This window comes from Ruditapes philippinarum, unplaced genomic scaffold, assembly GCF_026571515.1.
Source record: "Ruditapes philippinarum isolate M1 unplaced genomic scaffold, ASM2657151v2 ctg343_1_1_1_1, whole genome shotgun sequence".
Lineage (NCBI taxonomy): Eukaryota > Metazoa > Mollusca > Bivalvia > Venerida > Veneridae > Ruditapes > Ruditapes philippinarum.
Genome location: NW_026861029.1, coordinates 129,400 through 156,723, shown reverse-complemented (window position 1 = coordinate 156,723; position 27,324 = coordinate 129,400). Strand labels below are relative to the sequence as shown.

Below are 27,324 nucleotides of genomic sequence, written 5' to 3'. Positions count from 1 at the left end.
GAGCAGTAATAAACTGTACTGTACATATAATTCATATATCTAGAAATAGACAATCGGTTACTTTCACATTATGTAGCAATCACTGATAAAGACTGATAAAATCTTTTTTTTTTTTTCTTTGAACTGTCTTTCAATACAATAATTCCTCAATCACATCAGTTAAGTGCCACGCCCATTTATCAAAGCGCGAACCGGTAAGAATTAAGACAGTAATTTTTTTCATTTAATTCATTTTATTATTTTGTCCAGGATTAATTTGTTCAGTAAAACTAATATTTCATCAAATAAATAAACTAGAGAAAATATTTGTACAAATCTGATATTTAAAATTGAAATATCATCATTTTGCAATTTGACAAAAAAAAAGTTAAAATTGATATTTTTACTACTAGCGGAAACAATAATATTTTCTGCGCGCGCAGCCTGTGTACCGGTCGATTGGAAAGTAAATGCAACGTGGGAAGGGATTTGTACGGGTGTTGTATCGGTTGTCAGGTGTCCACGTAAGAGCTGAGGTTTGCCACAAGGTCCAAAAATATCCTGTCCGTCCAATTGGGTCACGATCTCTTCATTTGTCATCTAGAATCATGGCGTACAACACGATTGAACGAGGTCAACTTAACACGGCCACCTACAAAGTGTTTATCAGTGAGTTCGCATTCTGTTTGTTTACAGTTAATTATTTGAATTTATTGAACTTTTTACATTATTTGTTAAGCTTTTTATGTGTAGTAGGTAGCATATAAATGTTATTTGTCTCAAATTATTATGTCAATGCTAAATTTAATTTTAATCACCTTGCGAAATGTAACGTTTCGCCCCATTCCGATTCGTACCCGCTCCATTTTGATTCGTACCAAACAGGTTTGTGACGATTTGCACCATTTGACTATAAGAATTGTACTAAAAGTAATCATTCTAAAGTTGTGTAAATCATGGCCATTAAAATAAAATTATTTCACTAAAGATATATTGTGGTAAATGATCGAAAAATAATGTAGCAGAGTTTTCAGCTTTTGCAAGTTAATTTTCAAAGAAAAAAACAGATGCTGCCAAAATCATCAATTCTATAATATTTGATAATACACACTCATATAGAATGAAATAGACCATAGTGCGTGATGTATGAATGTTTTGCAAAAAAAGTTCATGAATAATGAGTGTAGAAATTCAAACCCTGTATATATTCACATTTGCTACTAAATTTCTAATTCTAGAATTCTAGAGAGTCTAGAGCTGTCATCGATATCGACAATATCGATGTATCGTTGATATTTTTTTGTCAATCAATAATCGATACACATTTTAAAAAATCTATACTTTTGACTTATAAATTAAATGTCTAGAAATTATACAATTCACCCAAAATATATGCAGAAACAGTTACATGTATTTATATCTAATAGTAATGTTATGCTTTTGTTATATAGTGGAATTATTTCATAGCAATGGTGACAAAAAATATTGTGTTGAAAAAATCATGCAGTGGACAAGACACTGTACAGAACATGTTTTTGACTGAAATCATTGAAACAGGTATGAAAGTGAATGAAAGACAAGTGAGTATAGGATATTATCGATATATCGTTGATATGCTTTGCACTGAATCAATGACAGCTCTAAGAGAGTCACTCACAAAATAATTGCCCGTGGAGAAAAAATTGAAATTCTTATCTTGGCATTCACATATAGTGCATCTATATTAAAATTGCACATTTATTCTATATTAAATTTCCAGAAATACATGATACAATAAAATTTTAGACTCTGATAAAGTGATATGCATTTAACAGTATATTCATATCACATAAGCAATTAATTTATTTAATTTAGCTTAGTTCATAGCATGATTTAAGTGGCAAGTGAATAAATAAGATAATATCAAGACTTCTATTCAACAATGAGTCTTAATTAAATTGTTATTAAATTGTAATATCTTAAGAATTCTTATGGATTTTTGTTTTATTGATGAAACTTGCAGATCATCTGCTATACTTAAAAAATACTGGAACTACTGGTACTCAAAATTTGCCAAACATTAGCAATGGTATGACAATTTATGTGTTTCTCATTCCACTAGTTGTATCTATTTTTAAACATCATTTATAACATGAAATTTATTAATGGTATAAAGGTAAAATATCTTATAAGCTGTATCTTATGAAATATTGTATAAGATTTATAAAAAGTAAAATTACATTTTTTTTCCATAATTTCCATTTTTCATGATCAATTCTTGAAATAATTGTGACATAAAATGTCTCTGTTATTTTACACATGCACATGAATATTTACATTATAACAGAATAAAATGTTCAGAACAAAATATTTTGCAGCTATTTTATTCATTGCATGCCCCATTCTCTTTTAAGGCAAGATACTGCCATATTTCTTTCATACGAGCATTTTGGAGTTATTCTTTTTATAATTCAACCAATAATTTTTGCAGCAGGTACATAGCTTTATGCACTTTAATTAATAGCAAAACATGACATTCTTTATCTAACTTAACAAATCAGTTTAAAATTGACAGAAAATTAATTGATGTTACATTATCATTTATTTATATTTAAATTGTGCCCTTCAGGCATTCACTACTACTAGACAATATAATGAAGACATCATGTGTTAAAACTTAATGCAAAGATAGGAATGTCTCTTTTGTGCATTACAATCTAATTTGTTTTAACTTAGAAATTTTGGTTAAAATTTTTTGTAAATTCAACTATCTCAATTATTGCTTGAGATATTCAATTGAAACTTACAATACTTATTTATAGTAACAATATACATCAGATTGACAAGTTTGATAACTCTGCCTACAATATTTACAGAATTATGCCCCTTTTTAACTTAGAAATTTTGGTTAAAGTTTTTGTAGATTCAAATATCTCAATTATTGCTTGAGATATTCAATTGAAACTTACAATACTTATTTATAGTAACGATGCTCATCATATTGACAAGTTGAATAACTCTGCCTATAATATTTACAGAATTATGCCCCTTTATAACTTAGAAATTTGGTTAATGTTTTTTTTTGTAAAGTCAAATATCTCAATTATTGCTTGAGATATTCAATTGAAATTTACAATACTTTTTTATAGTAACAATGTACATCAGTTTGCAAAATTGCATAACTCTGACTGCAATATTTGCAGAATTATTTGCCCGTTTGAAACTCTAAGAAATTTTGGTTAAAGGTTAAAGTTCTTCAAAGATATTTACTTGAAACTTTACACATGTGCTTAGGGTCATAATTGGAGAGTCATAATTGTATGTCACTGACCAAGTTCCATAACTCTACTCGCATTTAGGCTGATTCATCTCCCCTTTTCTACTTAGTTTATTGGTTAATGTTTACATGCAAGTATTACATATCTCAATAACTATTAAAGATATTTATTTAAAACTTCACATATGCATTTAGAATCATAATTGTATGTCACTGACCCAGATCCATAATTCTATCTTGCATTTAGGCTGATTTTTCTCCCCTTTTTCAACTTAAAAATTCATAGTAAAGTTTTGCTTGTAAGCTGTTATCTCCATAACTACTGAAGAGTTTGTGCCTTTTTGGGGACATTTTTATGCATTCATAATAATAAAGCAGTGATTTACTTGATAAAACATCTTTATAACAAGCCTGTGTACCTTTTCAGTCAATTTTATGTATTCATAGGTAACTAGCATTATTATACTCAATAAATCACCCTAGTGACAACATTTTGAATAGTCGAGCCAATACTGTCCTCCGACAGTTCTTGTTAAAACTGTCCATTATCAATTTAATGATATCAAGTTGGCCTACCAACAATAAAATAGATTAGAATAGAATCATTTTTATTTCCTATAAAGAGTCATGTTAAATGACATATAAATCACAATAATAATGCGATCAAAAATTAAACAAAGATGTTAAAGAAAGTAAAACTTGATTCGTATTATGTAAATAACAATGAACTAAAAAAATAACTGATCAGAATCTGAATCAAATTTTGCTAAACTAAACTTAACAATAAACCTAGATTTTACTATTAATAAAACATCATATTACACATATATTGATACTTAAATACTAATAAAGAGCTAGACAGACTGCACATATGTGCACGCTGTCCTGGTTCTATACTGTTAAGTGTTTACAAAGGCTGATCACTTTTGGTGTCAGCAGGTTATAGTTAAGTGGCAAAAAGTATTTATAAGGACATGTCAACACTAGATGATCATGCAAGTCGGTATGGATCAATTCTGGTGGCATAGGGAATCATTATCACGCTTATATTATATTATCTAAAAGCTTTCATGATGTTAACCCAAAACCTGCTGTATTTGTGTAATGGTGAATTTGTGTAATGGAATTGCTCTGGTTTGAACTTGGAACAGTCCATTCAAAGTTAAGGGATTTCAATAATTGAGCGACCATCAATATAAAGCCAGGTCAAGCTGCACATTTCTATAATCTAAAAAGGAGGACAGTGGGGAAAAGGGTTTTAAAGAAAAAAATATTTATTTTTTAAAAATAATCAACATTTTGTCATTGCCCCCATTATCTTTTTACGAGTAAAGCCAAAGCTTGTATAGCATTTTCTTTTTCCCCCATATTTTGATTTAACAAATTTTTTGTTATAATTTTAAATTTTGGTTTAAAGTTTTTGAGATAAATTGAAATAGAAGAAAAGCTGTGTAAAGATAAATAAATTTTAAATTACTTTGTACACTAGTTTGTTCAGGAAAACCTTTAAAAGTTTTTTTGTTTTGGTGCAAATTTCATATCAAATAAGTGTTTGAATTAATGAAAAGTGATGTATATTGCATCATATTAACAATGTTAAAAAGGTTGAAATCAGAGTTATCTTTAGTGTAATTTAGCCAAAAGAGGGAATACATTACAGTAATGTTTTAGAAAATGAAACTGTTTTCCGGGAATACATTACAGTAATTTTTAGAAAATGAAACTGTTTCTGTTGTGATTATGTAGGCTTTTAAATAACATATGATTCGTCCCCAAAAAAGCTACTTATTAGTTGAAATGTAGGAAGCCGTGTTTGGGCATTTTCCATGAACATGGTTACACTAAATACATTCTGGCAAAAAGGCCTAGTTTTGAAAATCATTTTGTTACAAGTGCAACAGTAGTGTTACTTCTTTAATCATTAATAATGTCATTTAGAAATGACTGTTCAATATAAGTAGTATTTTCTTTTATCTTTCTTGTATCCAAGACAATAGACACTAATTTAGTTGTATGATATTTGTATGACCTTGTGTATTATCTCATCAGCATGTAGTATGATGTGAACTCCGGTCATTATAACATTATCATTGTCTGGTCTGGTCTATATATAAAAAATGTCTGCAATGTGATCGGACATATGTTCATTTTGTTTTTGTAATGGCCAGAGCTAATTAACAACTAATAAACATAATGTAAGTCTAGTATCTTCACAAAAATGTCTAGCAGACAGATTTCTATCATTTTTGGGCAATGTTAACATATTTTAAATTATTTAGTTACATTGTGCACAGAATAAACACAAATGAGAAAGTAATATATTTACATGAATCTACTTTTTGTACAAGATATATGTTTTTAGTTTCATGTGAAATTCTACATAATGCCTTTCCATATAGTAACAACGCATTTTGAAATAACACTTACTGTGACTTACAGTGTATACTTATAAAAGAATGCATTCATATTACAGTTACATTTTCTTAGATTTTATGTCTACAAAAAAGTTTTCAAAATGTTTTCATTTATCTTTTCAGCCAATGCAGAAGGTCAGCCAATCTCTGCATTCCATGACATTCCATTGTATGCCGATGCTGAAAATAAAATTTGTAATATGGTTGTTGAAATCCCCAGATGGACCAATCATAAAATGGAGGTAAAACAACATATAAATTTGTTGGTATTGTGATGCATATCAGTGTTTTTTAGCTCACCTGTCACAAAGTGACAGGGTGAGCTTTTGTGATCGCTTTTCGTCCGGCGTCCGTCCGTCTGTCGTCCGTCCGTAAACTTTTACTTTAAATGACATCTCCTCATAAACCACTAAGCCAATTTCATCCAAACTTCACAGGAATGTTCCTTTGGTGGTCACCTTTAAAAATTGTTCAAAGAATTTAATTCCATGCAGAACTCTGGTTGCCATGGCAACCAAAAGAAAAAACTTTAAATATCTTCTTTTAAAAAACCATAAGAGCTAGAGCTTAGATATTTGGCATGAAACATCTTCTAGTGAGTGTCTACCAAGTTTGTTCAAATAAAAGCCCTGGGGTCAAAATTGGCCCCGCCCCGGGGGTCATTGATTTTTCCCTATATGCATATAGTAAAACTTAAAAAATCTTCTTTCAAAGAACCAAAAGAGCTAGAGCTAAGATATTTAGCATGAAACATGTTCTTATGGATGTCTACCAAGTTTGTTCAAATAAAAGCCCTGGGTCAAAAATTGGCCCCACCCTGGGGGTCATTGATTTTCCCTATATGCATATAGTAAAAACTTAAAAAATCTTCTTTTAAAGCACTCAAAGAGCTTTGGCTAAGATATTGAGCATTAAACATGTTCTAATGGGTGTCTACCAAGTTTGTTCAAATAAAAGCCCTGGGGTCAAAATTGGCCCTGCCCCGGGGGGTCATTGATTTTCCCTATATGCATATAGTAAAAACTTAAAAAATCTTCTTTTAAAGAACCAAAAGAGTTAGAGCTAAGATATTTAGCATGAAACATGTTCTAATAAGTGTCTACCAAGTTTGTTCAAATAAAAGCCCTGGGGTCAAAATTGGCCCCGCCCGGGGGTTCATTGATTTTCCCTATATGCATATAGTAAAAACTTAAAAAATCTTCTTTTAAAGAACTCAAAGAGCTATGGCTAAGATATTTAGCATCAAACATGTTCTAATAGGTGTCTACAAAGTTTGTTCAAATAAAAGCCGTGGGGTCAAAATTGGCACCGCCCAGGGGGTCATTGATTTTCCTTATATGTGTATAGCAAAAACTTAAAAAATCTTCTTTGAAAAAAACCAAATAGCTAGAGTTAAGATATTAAGCATGAAACATCTTTTAGTGAGTGTCTACAAAGTTTGTTCAAATAAAAGACCTGGGGTCAAAATTGGCCCCGCCCCGGGGGTCATTGATTTTCTTTATATGTGTATAGCAAAAACTTAAAATCTTCTTTGAAAAAACCCAAATAGCTAGAGTTTAGATATTAAGCATGAAACATCTTCCAGTAAGTGTCTACAAAGTTTGTTCAATATAAAAGCCCTGGGGTCAAAACTGGCCCGGCCCCAGGGGTGTCATTGTTTTTTAACTATATGTGTATAGTAAAAAACTTAAAAAAAATCTTCTTTTAAAAAGCCCAATGAGCTAGAGCTTAGATGTTTAGCATGAAACATCTTCTTATGGGTGTCTTACCAAGTTTGTGCAAATAAAAGCCCTTGGGTTAAATTGGCCCTGCAACGTTTGGGGGTTGGGGGGGCCTATATACAGGTGAGCGACCTCAGGGCCATCATGGCCCTCTTGTTTTCTTTAGATAACTACTACCCGAAAAAGGTATTGTTCCCAATGGAAAAAAGACATGAAAATTCCCAATTTCAAATGTGAAAATTCCCAAAATGACTGTTCAAAATTTCCATAAGGCCATGAGATTTCTCTTAAATCATTTAAAATCAAACATGTTTATATAAATCACCACTCAATAGTTCTACCTGGACAGTGGAAGCTGTTAACTGTCTTTATTCATTATGACTAATCTTATTTGTAGCTGAAAAGATGCTTAATAAAAATTCCCAATTTGAGTCAAAATAACGCATTTTTTCCCAATCAGTCTGGTATTGGCACCATTCCCAAAGTAGAGAAAAAAAACACTGCATATGTTTAATCACAACTTACTTTCCCAATTTAAGTTGATCACTGACAGTTAGCCTTGCCTTGCTTAAGACTAATGGCATTTAGACTAATTTCAAATATACGCATTTGACCACATAGCTCATTGCATTCTAGAGTATTTGTAATCAAGAGAGATTCCTGGTTCATTCCTCGGGCGAAGCGTTTTTTTGTTTTTTTTTGCAATTTATCTCAGACATTTGAGTCTAATGGTCATTTATCTCTCACCACTGGTTTAGATATCATGTGGGATTATAGTAGTCTGTCACCTGTGGTGAAATTTGTCATTATTACTGGCAAGTTGTCCAGGAAGTCAGTCAGGTAGAGTAACAGCCGAAATTTGATCAAAAGTGGCTAAAAAAAGACAAGAGCATACTTTAATTGGCCATTATTTCCATAAACATTCTTAGGTTTAAATCTTTGCTAAATTTTATAAATTAAAACTTGTCAAGCTTTGAATTTGTAACTGTTGTCCATTTCATAGTTAAAATATTTCTGTATTAAAATAATAAAATTTGAAAAGACTATGAAATGGAGAGGCCCTTGTAGCAAGTATACATGACTTTACTCTTGCATATAGAGCATTAACACTTCTGCAAACATTTCATTATTGGTATGTTTTTGTTTGTATCTCAATGAATATTTTGAAGACTCACAGTTTTGAGTTTTTGAGATAGTTTTACAATTTTGTCATATATGTATTTATTGTTGATATTATAGATCAGTAAAGATGATGAATTAAACCCTATAAAACAAGATGTAAAGAAAGACAAGGTTAGATTTGTAAAGAACTGCTTTCCTCACCATGGTTACATCTGGAACTATGGAGCCCTTCCTCAGGTGAGATTATAGAACTTAAATCTATACTTGATTATAGTAAATATTGAAAACTGTTTCAAATTTATATTTGTAAAAACATATAAATAGAAATATAAGCCTAGATGGAACTTCATGTTGCATGTATGTGAAATATAAATGTTTATAAAGGATGGTTTCATAGGTGTGTAGGATCTGTACCCATACTAGAGATATATATATTTTTATCACCAGGGTAAAGTTTTTTAAGTCATGCTCAGATAGATGATCATTATATGTACCATGAATGTCTGTATATCCTTGGGCACAGGCCATGCACACTGTGACAATTTAGGAGCAAATAACTTGAGCATCCATATCATTATGTCAGTGGAATGATGTTTTAGCAAAACAGCAGAAACAGCACAAACAGCAGATGGAAGTTGAATATGGTGTTCATTGCTGCATATCTTTATATAATATAATTTTCTGTGTTTATTTGGTTGACTTTTAATTCACACTGACATGGTAAAGGGTCATACAGCATCTTTCCAGCTTTGCAAGTAGAATGCGTACTTTAAGTGGCTGTCCTTGCATTATTTCAGTCATAAGCAGGCATCCAAGTAAAAACCACCAGCATTTAATAATCTAGCTGAATAGCTTGATAACATGATTTATGTATTTCATTGTTACTGATGGGTTTCAAACTTACCTCTGGTGGATGTTTCAAAGCCAGATACCTTAACCAGTCAGTCACATAGACCCCCTGACACAGACCTTAACCAGTCGGTCACATAGACCCCTGACACGGACCTTGACCAGTCAGTCACATAGACCCCTGACACAGACCTTGACCAGTCAGTCACATAGACCCCTGACACAGACCTTGACCAGTCTGTCACATAGACCCCTGACACAGACCTTGACCAGTCTGTCACATAGACCCCTGACACAAACATTGACCAGTCAGTCACATTGACCCCTGACACAGACCTTGACCAGTCAGTCACATAGACCCCTGACACAGACCTTGACCAGTCTATCACATAGACCCTGACACAAACATTGACCAGTCAGTCACATAGACCCCTGACACAAACCTTGACCAGTCTGTCACATAGACCCCTGACACAAACATTGACCAGTCAGTCACATAGACCCCTGACACAAACATTGACCAGTCAGTCACATAGACCCCTGACACAGACCTTGACCAGTCTGTCACATAGACCCCTGACACAGACCTTGACCAGTCTGTCACATAGACCCCTGACACAGACCTTGACCAGTCTGTCACATAGACCCCTGACACAGACCTTGACCAGTCTGTCACATAGACCCCTGACACAGACCTTGACCAGTCTGTCACATAGACCCCTGACACAAACATTGACCAGTCTGTCACATAGACCCCTGACACAGACCTTGACCAGTCTGTCACATAGGTACCTGACACAGACCTTGACCAGTCAGTCACATAGACCCCTGACACAGACATTGACCAGTCAGTCACATAGACCCCTGACACAGGCCTTGACCAGTCAGTCACATAGACCCCTGACACAAACATTGACCAGTCAGTCACATAGACCCCCTGACACAAACATTGACCAGTCGGTCACATAGACCCCTGACACAGACCTTGACCAGTCAGTCACATAGACCCCTGACACAGACCTTGACAAGTCTGTCACATAGACCCCTGACACAGACCTTGACCAGTCTGTCACATAGACCCCTGACACAAACATTGACCAGTCTGTCACATAGACCCCTGACACAGACCTTGACCAGTCTGTCACATAGGTACCTGACACAGACCTTGACCAGTCAGTCACATAGACCCCTGACACAGACATTGACCAGTCAGTCACATAGACCCTGACACAGACCTTGACCAGTCAGTCACATAGACCCCTGACACAGGCCTTGACCAGTCAGTCACATAGACCCCTGACACAACATTTGACCAGTCAGTCACATAGACCCCTGACACAAACATTGACCAGTCGGTCACATAGACCCCTGACACAGGCCTTGACCAGTCAGTCACATAGACCCCTGACACAGGCCTTAACCAGTCTGTCACATAGACCCCTGACACAGGCCTTGACCAGTCAGTCACATAGACCCCTGACACAGGCCTTGACCAGTCTGTCACATAGACCTCTGACACAGACCTTGACCAGTCAGTCACATAGACCCCTGACACAGACCTTGACCAGTCTGTCACATAGACCCCTGACACAGACCTTGAACCAGTCAGTCACATAGACCCCTGACACAGACCTTGACCAGTCTGTCACATAGACCCCTGACACAGACCTTGACCAGTCAGTCACATAGACCCCTGACACAAACATTGACCAGTCAGTCACATAGACCCCCTGACACAGACCTTGACCAGTCTGTCACATAGACCCCCTGACACAGACCTTGACCAGTCTGTCACATAGACCCCTGACACAGACCTTGACCAGTCGGTCACATAGACCCCTGACACAAACATTGACCAGTCAGTCACATAGACCCCTGACACAGACCTTGACCCGTCGGTCACATAGACCCCTGACACAGACCTTGACAAGTCGGTCACATAGACCCCTGACACAGACCTTGACCAGTCGGTCACATAGACCCCCGACACAGACCTTGACCAGTCAGTCACATAGACCCCTGACACAGACCTTGACCAGTCAGTCACATAGACCCCTGACACAGACTTTGACCAGTCAGTCACATAGACCCCTGACACAGACCTTGACCAGTCAGTCACATAGGTCCCAGACAGACCCTTTAACCAATCAGTCACATAGGCCCAAAATAGAGACCTTAACCAGTCAGTCACATATAGGCAACTGAGCCAGTCACATAGACCTCAGACACAGACCTTGACCAGTCAGTCACATAGGTCCCAGGCAGACCCTTTAACCAATCAGTCGCGTAGGCCAAACTAGAGACCTTAATCAGTCACATAGGCATTTAAAAGAGTCCTTAACCAGCCAGTCACATGGGCCTCTGACAGATTGTTGATTAATGTGCTAATTCACTTAAATACATATTGGATTAATGTTTTATAATTATTCTATTTTTAGACATGGGAGGACGTAGATCATGAAGAACCATCAACAGGTACAAAGGGAGATAATGACCCTTTAGATGTCTGTGAAATTGGACAACAAGTGAGTTAGTCTGGAGCAGTGTTTACAAGTTTTACTTTTTATGTTTTTTATTGTGAAGTCCAATGTTAATCTGTTAGATTTATAGACATATAGTGTAAATTTTACTTTACTATATTCAGATTCTTAAGAAATGATAAATTATTTTATATTGGAATTTACAACAGGAAGCACACAGCATAGTTTTACTGATATAATTAAATTCAAGTTTATTTTAAAAACAATTTTAAATTATTTATTTTGTAGTAAATTATTCAGCGTATAGTCATTTCATATGCTATATTGATATTTATCTTGATTTGTGATATTGAAATGAACAATACATGTATTTTCATCTACAGGTACATAAAAGAGGAAGCATAATACAAGTAAAGATTTTAGGAGTTATGTGCCTTGTTGATGAAGGTAACTTACATATACATATATGTTGTAGCCTAAACAGACTAGCTAAACAGTTTGTTTAATTTGTATTCAGGCAAAATATTGTCAATAGAGTATTATAAATGTATGATTCTCATTTGTTACTTGTTTTGGGTTATAAGCCACAGGCCTACACTGTTAAATTCATAAAGTGCTTTTAAGCTTTTCACATGAAAACAAAATAACACCCCAAGATGTCTGTCAAAGCAATAATTCAGCCATGCATTCACAGCTTAATAGAACCACCAACTTCCTATTAGTGGATAGCTTCCTTACATTAAAAATCCATATCAAAACAATGGGGAAGGATAAGTGATCTAACCACAGTCTCTTAAACTTCCTGCCACAGAGATCATGATTTTCATTAGTCACATTAAATATCTTTGTTCTTGGGTGTTTTTCTTGTAGAAAATAATAGTTATGTTTCTCCTTGAAATCTTTCTTAAAAAATTAAATTATGCAGAGAATGTTGAATAGGACTTTCATTGGCTTGTATCATTGTACATGTAACTTACATCTAACAAGAATAGATTTTTTTCCCAACAACTAACTTGTTATTGTCCCCCGCCTTTTCGAAGAAAAAAGGGGGATATAGAAATAGGCTCCGTCCGTCTGTCCGTCCGTCCGTCCGTCACACTTTTGTGTCCGGTCCATAACTTTGTCATTTATGAAAGGAATTTGAAATAACTTGGCACAAATGTTTATTATAATAAGACGATGTGTCATGTGCAACAACCAGACCCCTACCTCCAGGGTCAAGGTCACACTTGCTCATTCAAGGTCAAAATTGCCTATTTGAGGGTATATGTCGTGTCCGGTCCATAACTTTCTTATCTATGAAGGGATTTTGTAAATACTTGCCATAATTGTTCACAATAATCAGACGATGTGTCATGCGCAAAAAACCAGTCACCTACCTTCAAGGTCAAGGTCACACTTGGAGGTCAAATATTAACATAGTCTGATACAGGGTATATTTCGTGTCCGGTCCATAACTTTCTTATCTATGAAGGGTTTTTGTAAATACTTGCATAATTGTTCATAATAATCAGACGATGTGTCATGCGCAAAAAACAGTTGCCTACCTTCAAGGTCAAGGTCACACTTGGAGGTCAAATATTAACATAGTCTGTTACAGGGTATATTTCGTGTCCGGTCCATAACTTTCTTATCTATGAAGGGTTTTTGTAAATACTTGCCATAATTGTTCATAATAATCAGACAATGTCATGCGTAAAAAAAACAGTTGCCTACCTTCAAGGTCAAGGTCACACTTGGAGGTCAAATATTAACATAGTCTGTTACAGGGTATATTTCGTGTCCGGTCCATAACTTTCTTATCTATGAAGGGTTTTTGTTAATACTTGCCATAATTGTTCATAATAATCAGACGATGTGTCATGCGCAAAAACCAGTTGCCTACCTTCAAAGTCAAGGTCACACTTGGAGGTCAAATATTAACATAGTCTGTTACAGGGTATATTTCGTGTCCGGTCCATAACTTTGTCATTTATCAAAAGAATTAGAGATAACTTGGCACTAATGTTTGTTATAATAAGACGATGTGTCATGCCCAACAACCAGACCCGTACCTTCAGGGTCAAGGTCGTACTTGTTCATTCAAGGTCAACATTGTCTATTTGAGGGTATATGTCGTGTCCAGTCCATAATTTCTTATCTATGAAGGACTTTTGTAAATACTTGCCATAATTGTTAACAATAATCAGATGATGTGTCATGCGCAAAAACCGATCACCTACCTCCAAGGTCAAGTCACACTTGGAGGTCAGATACTTACATAGTCTGTTACAGGGTATATTTTGTGTCAGGTCTATAATTTTTTCATAGATCAAAGGATTGTGAAAATACTTCGCACAAAAGTCACTATAATAAGAGGATGTGTCATGCACAACAACCTGCATCCCTACCTCCAAGGTCAAGGTCACACTTAGAGGTCAAAAATTAACATAGTCTGTTATAGGGTATATTTGTGTTGAATCTAGAACTTCTTCATAGTTCAAGGATTTGAAAATAACATGGCACAAATAGTCATAATAATAAAACGTTATGTCATGCACACACCTGCTCCCCTACCTCCAAGGTCAAGTTCACACTTAGAGGTCAAAGCTTAACATGATAGATTTTTAAATTCCGTGTTTCATTTTATTTTTTTAACAAATTTATTGTTACATTTGCAGATCTAGCATTGATCATAATTTTGGACTGAATGTCCTGAGATCCATACCTCAATCTTTTGAAATAGCATAATTTTATGCTTCATATAAAACTCCCGGGGCGGGGGACGTTGGTAACTCTGTTACAAATTCTTGTTGCTTAAAGAAAAACATTATGTATCTCAAGATATAGAAGATATTCAAGTTTTTTCTATAAATACAGAATATATTTTCATCAAGTGGTATGAAAATAAATATTTCATGAGTGGCGGGAGCAATACCCTTACAATGATGCAGGGAATGTTAAGTTACTTAAGTAGGACTTTCATTGGCTTGTGTAACTTAATCTAACAAGAATAGATTTATTTCAACAACTAACTTGTTATTGCTTAAAAATACTTTATATATCTCAATATAGCAATATGTGTGTGCCTGTAGATATAACAATATATGTGTTTCTTTATGCTATGATACTTTATGTATTACAGGAGAAACAGATTGGAAAGTTCTATGTATAGATGTTAATGACCCGTTAGCGCCACAATTAAATGGTAGGTGATTATTATATGTTGAAAGTCATATTTATGGTAACTCACTGTAAATGATTTGTTTTAGGGTGATTTTGATTTATTTTTTAATTAAAATTCTTTTTCAGAAATATCTTGCAAGTATAAGTTGATTTTTAAAGAATTGTTCTATGACATATCAGACTGGTTATAAGATAAGTAGTATTTTAAGTAAGGGAGACAATCCTTTCGATTATATCAGTATAATCTATATCAATTTAAGTTCCTTTGTATTTCAATGGAAACAGTTAAAGTTATGTGTAGAAACACCTCAAAATATCACAACATCAGATTCAAAGATGTTTGCCCTTACCATGCTAAACATTTTAAAAAAACTTGTTCACACTTTTTTTTCAAATTTTAAACTGAGTAAATATCGAACAATACAGACTGTGATGAAGCGGCACAGAAGTTCTGGCTGGTCTTGGTCGGCACTGGCTTTATGGCAACTGGTATAGGTAGAACCTGTTGCTGCCAGCAGGCTAAGGGTTTAGCAGGGTGATGCCAATGTACTTATTTTGTTTTGATAGTAAAATATTCTTTCATTATTATGCCCCCATTTCGAAGAAAAGGGGGTATATTGCTTTGCACTTGTCGGTCCGTCGGTCCGTCGGTCCGTCGGTCCGTAGACCAAATGGTTTCCGAGTGATAACTAAAGAACCCTTAGGCCTAGGAACTTCAAACTTGGTATGGTGATTGGTCATGACCAGTAGATGACCCCTATTGATTTTGGGGTCAAGGGGTCAAAGGTCAAGGTCACATTGACCTTGTAAGCAAAAACGGTTTCCGATCAATAACTAAAGAACCTTAGGCCTAGGAACTTCAAACTTGATATGGTGATTGGTCATGATCAGTAGATGATCCCTATTGATTTTGGGGTCAAGGGGTCAAAGGTCAAGGTCACATTGACCTTGTAAGCAAAAACGGTTTCCGATCAATAACTAAAAAACTTTAAGGCTTAGGAACTTCAAACTTGGTATGGTGATTGGTCATGATCAGTAGATGACCCCTATTGATTTTGGGTCAAGGGGTCAAAGGTCAAGGTCACATTGACCTTGTAAGCAATAATGGTTTCCGATCAATAACTAAAGAACTTTAAGGCCTAGGAACTTCAAACTTGGTATGGTGATTGGTCATGATCAGTAGATGACCCCTATTGATTTTAGGGTCAAGGGGTCAAAGGTCAAGGTCACATTGACCTCTTGGGTAAAAACGGTTTCTGATCAATAACAAAAGAACCCTTAGGCCTAGGAACTTCAAACTTGGTATGGTGATTGGCATGACCAGCAGATAACCCCTATTGATTTTGGGGTTAATGGGTCAAATGTCAAGGTCACATTGACCTTGTAGGTAAAAACGATTTCCGATCAATAACGAAAGAACCCTTAGGCCTAGGAACTTCAAACGTGGTATGGTGATTGGTCATGACCAGCAGATGACCCCTATTGATTTTGGGGTTAAGGGGTCAAAGGTCAAGGTCACATTGACTTTGTAGGTAAAAACGGTTTACGATCAATAACTAAAGAACCCTTATGCCTAGGAACTTCAAACTTGGTATGGTGATTGGTCATGACCAGCAGATGACCCCTATTTATTTTGGGGTTAAGGGGTCAAAGGTCAAGGTCACATTGACCTTGTAGGAAAAAACGGTTTCCGATCAATAACGAAAGAACCCTTAGGCCTAGGGACTTCAAACTAGATATGGTGATTGGTCATGATCAGTAGATGACCCCTATTGACTTTGGGGTCAAGGGGTCAAAGGTCAAGGTCACATTGACCTCTTAGGTAAAAACGGTTTCTGATCAATAACTAAAGAACCCTTAGGCCTAGGAACTTCAAACTTGGTATGATTATTGGTCATGACCAGTAGATGACCCCTATTGATATTGGAGTTAAGGGGTCAAAGGGCAAGGTCACGTTGACCTTGTAGGTAAAAATGCTTTCAAATCAATAACTTAAGAACCCTTATGCCTAGGAACTTCAAACATGGTATGGTGATTGGTCATGACCAGCAGATGACCTATTGATTTTGGGGTCAAGGGGTCAAAGGTCAAGGTCACATTGACCTTGTATGTTAAAACGGTTTCCGATCAATTAACTAAAAACGCTTAGGCCTAGGAACTTCAAACTTTGTATGATGATTGGTTGTGGCCAGCAGATGACCCCTATTGAGTTTTGGGTCAAGGGGTCAAAGGTTAAGGTCATGACCAGTAGATACTTGATAACCCTTATTAATTGTTTGATCACTGGGTCAGAAGTCATAATAACCTTATCACATGACTAATTGGCTGCTGATAGGGGGCATACATGTTTTACAAACATATCTTGTTATATAAATGTTGTAAATACTAGTTATGAACTTGTTACTTCACATGCTATAATAAATGATGTATCATTACAGATGTAGCTGATATAGATACACACATGCCAGGTTTTATTCAGGTATGCTGATTGTTTAATTACTTGTAAAATGTAACTATAGTCTGTCACATTAAAAATGGAAATGAACTTTTGCCTGGTATGAATTAACAAAACAAGGTTGAATAAAAATTGAACGATTTTTGTAAACTAAAAAAAGTCACCCTCGAGATTTTTCAGGATTTTTCTCTAAAGTGTCTACTTTTCTTGTCAAGGTCAAGGTCGCCATTACTAAGAATAGAAAAATGGTTTCCGGACAATAACTAGAGTTAGGAATGAGATATTGTAATCAAACTTGGTGTAAAGCAAGTTTGTATAAAGATCCTTGTTGGGATTACAAATTATTGAAATAATTCTTTGTACACAGTTGATACTTTATTACTATAGGTTGTGTCAGACTACTTTTTAGCTCGACTATTCGAAGAATATGAGAGCTATTGTAGTCGCCCCGGCGTCGGCGTCAGCGTCCGCGTCTGCGTTGGTTAAAGTTTTTTGTAAAGTCAAATATCTCAATTATTACTTGAGATATTCAATTGAAACTTACAATACTTATTTATAGTAACAAGGTACATCAGATTGACAAGTTTGATAACTCTGCCTACAATATTGACAGAATTATGCCCCTTTTTAACTTAGAAATTTTGGTTAAAGTTTTTTGTAAAGTCAAATATCTCAATTATTGCTTGAGATATTCAATTGAAACTTACAATACTTATTTATAGTAACAAGGTACATCAGATTGACAAGTTGGTTAACTCTGCCTACAATATTGACAGAATTATGCCCCTTTTTAACTTAGAAATTTTGGTTAAAGTTTTTTGTAAAGTCAAATATCTCAATTATTGCTTGAGATATTCAATTTAAACTTACAATACTTATTTATAGTAACAAGGTACATCAGATTGACAAGTTGGATAACTCTGCCTACAATATTGACAGAATTATGGCCCCTTTGGAACTTAGAAATTTTGGTTAAAGTTTTTTTGTAAAGTCAAATATCTCAATTATTGCTTGAGATATTCAATTGAAATTTAAAATACTTTTTTGTAGTAACAATGTACATCAGTTTGCAAAGTTGCATAACTCTGCCTGCAATATTTGCAGAATTATTTGCCCCTTTGAAACTTAGTAAATTTGGTTAAAGGTTAAAGGTCTTCAAAGATATTTACTTGAAACTTTACACATGCACTTAGGGTCATAATTTGAGGGTCATAATTGTATGTCACTGACCAAGTTCCATAACTCTATCTTGCATTAAGGCTGATTCATATCCCCTTTTCTACTTAGTCTCTTGGTTAATGTTTACATGCAAGTTTTACATATCCCAATAACTATTAAAGATATTTATTTAAAACTTCACATATGCATTTAGGGTCATAATTGTAGGTCACTGACAAAGATCCATAATTCTATCTTGCATTTAGGCTGATTTTTCTCCCCTTTTTCAACTTAGAAATTCATGGTAAAGTTTTGTTTGTAAGCTGTTATCTCAATAACTACTGAAGGGTTTGTGCCTTCTTTGGGACAATTTTATGCATTCATAATAATAAAGCAGTGATTTACTTGATAAAACATCTTTATAACAAGCCTTTGTACCTTGTCTGTCAAATTTATGTATTCATAGGTAATTAGTATTATTATACTCAATAAAACACCCTTGTGACATTACCTTCCGAATAGTCAAGCCAATACTGTATAATTAGACTCTCTCTAAGGCCTATAACATGAATTTATAAAAAAAAATTAGCCCTTTTGTGAACTTAAAAAATTTAACATTATCAAGGCTCTTTAACTATCAAGCACTTAGAATAGTCGAGCATGCTGTCCTACCGACAGCTCTTGTTTTTTCAAAAAGTCAAAGTTGCTGATGGAGGTATATATCACCTTCATTGATAGGTCTAGTTTTTTTTTGTAAAGATTCATGATTGGTAAATTTCAATCCTGCTAAAACTAAACTTTAAGAATATGAAATGCTATTGATTTTTTTTTCTCACATTTTATTTGTTACAAAACAAGATATTATGTCATGTGTGTCTGTGCATTTATCATACCATTTCTTCTGATAGGCAACACGAGAATGGTTCACTGTTTACAAGATTCCAGATGGTAAACCTGCCAACCAGTTTGCTTACAAAGGAGAAGCCAAGGAGAAGGTGAGTCAGTGCAATCATTTATTATACCCCCCACAAACAAATTTAGGGGGTATATAGGAGGCAGCTTGTCGGTCGGTCCACATTATGGTATCAGAACGATAATTTAAGTTTGGAATGAGGTACTGTAATCAAACTTGGTGTATAGTAAGCTTATATGAAGACCCTGGTCGGTATTGTTATGGACGTACTGTTGTCAAGGTCACCTTTACTAAAAATAGAAAAATGGTTTCCAGACAAAAACTAGAGTTAGGAATGAGATATTGTAATCAAACTTGGTGTATAGCAAGCTTATATGAAGACCCCCAGTTGGTATTGCATTTGTACCCACTAGGGTCAAGGTCACCTTTACTAAAAATAGAAAAATGGTTTCCAGACAATAACTAGAAATAGGAATGAGATATTGTAATCAAACTTGGTGAATAGCAAGCTTATATGAAGACCCCCAGTTGGTATTGCAATTGAATTCCCTGGGGTCAAGGTCACCATAACTAAAAATAGAAGAATGATTTCTGGACAATAACTAATGTTAGGAATAAGATTTTGTAATCAAACTTTGTGTATAGCAAGCTTATATGAAGACCCTGGTTGGGATTGCATTTGGACCCCCTTGGGTCAAGGTTAAGATCACTGTTACTAAAAATAGAAAAATTGTTTCCGAACAATAGAGTAAGAAATGAGATATTGTAATCAAACTTGGTGTATATCAAGCTTAAATGAAGACCCTGGTTTGTATTGCAATTAATTGAAATAATTCTTTATACACAGTTGATACTTAATTTAAGTTGAGTTCAATTTCTTTTAATAGTCAAAGTTGCTGGTGGGGGTATTAATCACCTTCAGTAATAGCTCTAGTTTGTTTTTGAAATAGTGGCAGCTGAGTAGTATGTTTCTAGAATAATGCACAGATAGGTAGTATGTTTCTGAAATAATTCACAGATGGGTAGTATGTTTCTGAAATAATGCACAGATAGGTAGTATGTTTCTGAAATAATGCACAGATAGGTAGTATGTTTCTGAAATAATGCACAGATTGGTAGTATGTTTCTCAGATAATGCACAGATTGGTAGTATGTTTCTCAGATAATGCACAGATTGGTAGTATGTTTCTCAGATAATGCACAGATTGGTAGTATGTATCTCAGATAATGCACAGATGGATATAATGCACAGATTGGTAGTATGTTTCTCAGATAATTCACAGATGGGTAGTATGTTTCTCAGATAAAACACAGATTGGTAGTATGTTTCTCAGATAATGCACAGATTGGTAGTATGTTTCTCAGATAATGCACAGATTGGTAGTATGTTTCTCAGATAATGCACAGATTGGTAGTATGTTTCTCAGATAATGCACAGATGGGTAGTATGTTTCTCATATAATTCACAGATTGGTAGTATGTTTCTCAGATAATGCACAGATGGGTAGTATGTTTCTCAGATAATGCACAGATGGGAAGTATGTTTCTCAGATAATGCACAGATTGGTAGTATGTTTCTCAGATAATGCACAGATTGGTAGTATGTTTCTCAGATAATTCACAGATGGGTAGTATGTTTCTCAGATGATGCACAGGTAGGTAGTATGTTTCTCAGATAATTCACAGATGGGTAGTATGTTTCTCAGATAAGAGTAGAGATCAGTATTAAATGATGATAAAGTTTTATTTTCTCAATAAGTTAATGTTAAATATTTTACAGGCATTTGCTTTACGTGTTATTGATGAAACTCATCAACAATGGCAGAGACTTGTCAGTGATCAACAAGCTACTAGAGGAACACTGCAATGGTATGTTGTGTTACATTGATGTGATATTTATGGTGTTACATTTATGCTAATACTAATATTATTGTTTTTTTTTTTAACCCTTAAAATACTGAATTTGTATAATGGATTTGCCAAGTTTTAAATTTGGAACAGTCCATTTAAAATTTAAGGGATTTCAATTAGATATTATTAATGACGTCACACTTATATGTTACTTATAAGACCTATATTTAAATGAATTATGAAAGTTACTTGTTATGTTAAATAATAAACATAAGACAAAGGTAGGAAGCAAGATAATAAAGTTAAAATTTAAATATGTAATCATTGTATATGCTGTATAAATTTCAGTAAGAATTTGTCAGTTGCCAGCAGCCCATATAGAATAGAACAAGCAGATACCAAAGCCATCATAGATAAGGTAATTTAGAATGTTCATCAAAAGTAATACATTTTATTATGAAGAACTCTGTCAAAAATCAATATTTTGAATTTCTTCCATAGATCCACTGGGGCACTTAAAATGATGAAATATACAGTAGATTATAAAGAAATATAACAAAAAATTATTGAAAATCATAATTTCTGGCTATTTCAGCTGGAATTGTGTTAAAAGCATTTTATTTTTGGGTTATATTTCACAATTAAAATAAATGATTCAGGAAAAACAGATTCAGCTATTGATCAGTAATTTTGCACATTTGTTTATTGCCCAGATCTAAATTAAGTGGTGCATGAATCCTAATATGAATATTTCCAGTCCTGTCAAATAAAAAAAAGCTAGGAAGAGTTCCTACATTTTCATACCCCCACTAAAGGGATACAGAATTGCTCCTGTGTGTCCATCTTGCTGTCAATCTGTCTGTAGTTTGACAAATCAGGCATCTGTTGGACACATATGAGCCGCGTCATGACAAAACCAACATAGTGCATTTGCGCCCAGCATGGATCCAGACCAGCCTGCCCATCCGGGCAGTCTGATCAGGATCCATGCTGTTCGCTATCAGTTTCTCTACTTGTTATAGAGTTTATAAGCGAACAGCATGGATCCTGATCAGACTGCGCAGATGCACAGGCTGGTCTGGATCCATGCTGGTTGAAAACGCACTATGTTGGTTTTGTCATGACGCAGCTCATGTATCTTATATAAAAATCTGGTCATGATGAGTAGATTTTCTTTATATAGACACGATTTATTAAGCAGTTTATTACAAATTGATGGGAATTTGTTCATTTTCATTGAAGATTTAAAAATCTTACCTACAAATCAAAGTAATGTTATTTTGATGTCAAAATACTAAAATAATTGAGAGCTTCTGGTGAGAAGCATATAAATACAGGTGTGTTTAAGGTCTAAACTTGTGGTATAGATAAATTAGTTTTGATGTTGATATTTAAAGAGATGCATTGCTGCAGTCTATGACTGGTTAATTAATATGTTGTTTTCTGTTTTAAAGGAACCTGCTGTATCTGCCCCTGCTGAATTACCTGAAGATGGTAAGTTAATACATTTGTCTTATTATCTATCTATCAATTATCATTTTTAATTTAACCTATTGCAAGGATACAATGTAGTTTGTAAGTGCCTCCAGATAAGCCAAAATATTTCAAGAAAATCAAACTTGAGAAAAATGTACTAAAATTGTAAGAAGAGTAAAAAGATTCAAGATTTAATTAATAATTCACATGTTATGTGTGGTTAGTATTGAGCTACCCGCCTATATGACTGAAATACTGTTTGGAAAAGGCGTAAAATGAAACAAACAAACAAACAAAATAGTATTGATCACCATATTTCTACTGCATGACTAATGCAGTATGGGCTACTTTTGCATATTTTGACAAAATCTTGGTAATTATATGGATCGTAAGTGCTGTGGCAACGTATTTAATTACTTTCCCTATTCACTCCCAATATTTTACATTTTAATGCATTTTTAGAATTTTCATAAAATAGCATGAATCTGGAGGCATGCAGCTTTTAAGATAGCAATTTGTCTATGATTTTATTTTGGAGTTTTGTACAAATTTACAATATCATATTGCACAATATAATATTTAGTTTAAGACAACTCATACATATATATTTTCTACAATGATTGAGTAATTTCCCTTGTACTAATTGGAAGACATCTAAGGCAAATTGGTGTGCCTTATCTGGTATTTTGAATTGTCTATATAAATTTTTAGCATAATTGTTGTATAATCTAGAAATAGCTTTGACATACCTTTCACTGATTTGTTTAAATTGAATAATTGGTCCATGTATAATATTCACAATTTTTTGTTCCTCAAGAAAAACAACAACAAAAAACAATTTTCAGAAAATCTGTCAATGGCTGTAACATTATGATCTGGTGTCTTGTTCATTTTGTTTGTATTATTTTATCCTAACACAGTCACATAAATAACAATTTTAATATAATGTTTATTCTTGTTGTTTTCAGTTGACAAGTGGCACTATATTCAATCAAGTAACCTGTGAGATGGGTCAGCAATAACATGAACAACTTTGTGATCTTATACGCAGCTACTTACAAAAAAAAAATCCTTACTTATATATATCATGTGAATGAATAGTAGTAATACACCGTACACTAGCAAAGGGATTATCTGGACATCAATATAGTGAACAATATTATATACTTGTTGGTTGAGGACATCAACACTTGACATTTATTTATTTTATTTTTTTTAGATAAAAGGAGTTACAGATTGATAGCTTATTGATAATAGTACATATCTACAATATATGATGCAAGTTCAATCATTACATGTTAATATAGAAATCATGAAAATTACAAACGAATGTTTAATTTATTTTCATACCATGTTGTTACATGTAATCAGAATTTGATTCTTTGCTTCAGAACTTAATTCAAGCTTAAAATGTGTTCCCTGCTTTTTGCTTTCTATGAATTAATTGAAATGATTTTTCCTTAGGGCCTTTGTATGTTTTGCAACTTAAGACTGTGCCAGCTAAAAAAACTGGCCTTTTAATAAGATTTTTTGCTCAAAAAGTGACAAGTATGGTTCTTCTTTACTGTGTACCTATGCAAAATGTCTGAAACAAATTTGCCGTTACAAAGGAACCATATAAAATCATAACATTTTACAAATATAAACATGAAATAATAATAGTTATACATTGAAAAATTAAAATGCTATATTGAAATGTATTTATTTTTGTTGTCTGTCACTTTAATATTGATATTTTGAAGTAAGTAGATTTGTCTTACAATAGAAAAAAAAGATTTTTATGATATAGAACATACAGAACCAACCTAAATTGTCTTTGTATGGAAAGTTGCAAACATTTTTGTAAGTGTGGCCTAGTTGTTAAATGATAATCAGTTAACAGATGTAGATGTGGTGCAAGAAATTTTTTTGATGTTTTACTTTATTATATTGCTCAAATAAATGACAATTTAGTTGAAGGATGACATGGTAACAAAAATCTTTCATATTTTTTTACTTTAATTTTGTTTGTCTTCCATGCTTTTTCACTTTTCAAAAAATGAGGGGTTTGTGTTGGGGATAATCTTGCCAAATAATGAAACCTCACTTTGTTTACAGTCTGCTTAAATGAGAAGCAACTGCTTAATGTTAATAAGGTTAAAGTTTGTGATTTTTGTTTTATGAAATTAGTCAACTTTGTAGTTAAGTACTAATATGACTACATAATTTTTCATCTTAAGGGAGTTAACATTGTCCAATAATGCTATGATTTTCTATTTAAATTTTATGTGGCTGTATTTTTGTACTGAACTTATTCTGACTTGTATTTTAAACTACATCTAACGATACAATAACTGGTAACACTGCACAGATATATAGGCTGGCCTAGTTCTATATTTATGGCGTACATCAACCCTGTACAGTGTTGGGATCTACAGGTTAAAGTTCATTTGGTTACGACACGGTTTTACTTGTAACTCTTAACATGTCTTCAAATCTTAAAAATTTTACACTAAAGTGATCAAAGTTTACAAACCAAAACAAAAAGTCTTGCAATAATTATAGTTTATTCTTCAAGGAATTATCGTGAGCCTTAGTTTAAATGTGATTATTATTTCAACAGTCACCTTATTTGGCAGACTCATTTATATATGGTCTTGCATTTAGTTGTGTTTTTTATAGATTTTTTTGAAATATAGTAATAGTTGTATTGTTTAGTGTAAAAGTAAAAACCTTGTTCACTCATTCTTATTTACATGGATGATTAACTCTATAATAATCATTATATGATTCTAAATATATACAAACTCTTTATGATATTCCTTTGTTTAGTTAGAAAGATATATTTGTAAGCTATTTACAGTTACATTTTATTATGATAATAAAAACAATTTCATTCATTTGTCAGTGATAATAAGTTATTTGTAACCCTGTCATAACTAGAACTTTTGTTATGGCCAAATGTGCGCATGAATTTTTTTCCAAGTAAATTGTGATTTTTGTCTTGTTTTATAAAGATGATAAAAATTTAATGAGGGTATTTCAAACACATCTGTTTCTTTTTCTTATTTTACTGTCATTACTGTGTAATATAATGTAAAAATAAAAGACACCCACCTGTTACAATCATAAAAAATGTTTAAAAAAAATTGAGAATGATTTGTTGATGGAGAAAATAAAATTTAATATAAACTGTTTTGTTTTTACCTACTTTCTTTTTAACCTTTACTATGCTTAACTCTTTACCACATGAGCATATTGTGAAAAATGGTCGTTTTTGTGTCGCCTTGAAAAGGTGACATATAGGGGTTACTTTTGACGGCGGCTGCGTCTGTGTCGTTGTCGGCGTCGTGTCGCCTTGAAAAGGTGACATATAGGGGTTACTTTTGTCGGCGTCTGTGTCGTTGTCGGCGTCGGCGTCCCCTAAAGCTTGTCCGGAGCATAACTCAGTCACTATAAGTTTGATTGACTTCAAACTTGGTATGCATGCTTCTTTCAATAACCCGAAGTGCAGTACTGACCGGTACTCTGCAATTCTTATTTTTCATTCTTATTTTCATACTTTATTTTTGTCCGGGCCATTTCTCCTAATGTATAAAAGCCATGGACTTGAAACTTCATAGGATGATAGGTCTCATTAAGAAGAAGTGCAGTGCACAAGAACAGGTACTCTGCATTTCTTAATTTTTGAGTTATGGCCCTTTGTTAATTTTCATACTTGATTTTTGTCCAGGCCATTTCTCAGAAAGTATAAAAGTTATGGACTTGAAACTTCATAGGATGATAGATCTCATTAAGAAAAAGTGCAGTGCATAAGAACTGATACTCTGCATTTCTTATTTTTTGAGTTATTGCCCTTTGTTGATTTTCTTACTTTATTTTGTCCTGGTCATTTCTCCTCAAATATGAAAGCTATGGACTTGAAACATCATAGAATGATAGATCTTATTGATAAGAAGTGCAGTGCACAGAAACTGCTGCTCTGCACTTATTATTTTTTTTTAGTTATTGCCCTTTGTTATTTTTCATATTTCATTTTTGTCCTGGCCATTTCCGACTCGCGGAGTTCTAGTTATTGAAAAGCCTCCTGTAACAAGTTCAAACAGCTATGAAACTATGAAAAATGCTTCAATACTGATGGAACTTGGCACAAATGTTGACTGGACCATAGCCTCTGTAACAGCATGCTCAATCTTAAATTTCCTGTTACCATGGCAACAGGGGGACGTCTCAAAATTGCCAAAAATCACTATTTTGCATTGTTTTTTTCCATCAAAACTGATTTCAAAGTGCTGCAACTTCTCAATGGATTGAGATAGAGTAAAAGGCTTGCAGGGTTGGTTACACGTTACCTTACGATCGACCTGAGGCCATTTTTAGCCTGTCACATATCCAAAGTTTTCTTGGCGATGAGGTTTAAAATAGTTAAAAAAATTAAGCGCACAGGTAAGCTTTGTTAATTCTTAGTGTTTGTCACATAAATAAATGAATGTTTTCTCTTTGCCA

At 33.9% G+C, this 27,324-nt stretch overlaps 1 protein-coding gene across 1 annotated transcript; it reads left to right on the top strand.

Annotated features, from left to right (window-relative positions):
- Nucleotides 1-403: 403 nt before the first annotated feature.
- LOC132714298 (uncharacterized) lies at nt 404-26,013 on the top strand. Its single transcript, XM_060697135.1, has 12 exons — nt 404-648; nt 5,773-5,891; nt 8,610-8,729; nt 11,780-11,866; nt 12,205-12,268; nt 14,946-15,008; nt 17,425-17,465; nt 19,508-19,594; nt 21,293-21,381; nt 21,712-21,781; nt 22,818-22,857; nt 23,808-26,013. The coding sequence occupies exons 1-12, from the start codon at nt 450-452 to the stop codon at nt 23,843-23,845; spliced, it is 1,017 nt and encodes a 338-aa protein (XP_060553118.1). The 5' UTR covers nt 404-449; the 3' UTR covers nt 23,846-26,013.
- Nucleotides 26,014-27,324: the final 1,311 nt, after the last annotated feature.

What these genes read in the sequence shown, in the direction of transcription:
- LOC132714298 (XM_060697135.1), top strand. Translation starts at nt 450, where the DNA reads ATGCAACGTGGGAAGGGATTTGTACGGGTGTTGTATCGGTTGTCAGGT. An exon ending in CACCTACAAAGTGTTTATCA is followed by an intron (nt 649 to 5,772) that starts GTGAGTTCGCAT and finishes TTATCTTTTCAG; the next exon opens with CCAATGCAGAAGGTCAGCCA. An exon ending in TCTGTGAAATTGGACAACAA is followed by an intron (nt 11,867 to 12,204) that starts GTGAGTTAGTCT and finishes TTTCATCTACAG; the next exon opens with GTACATAAAAGAGGAAGCAT.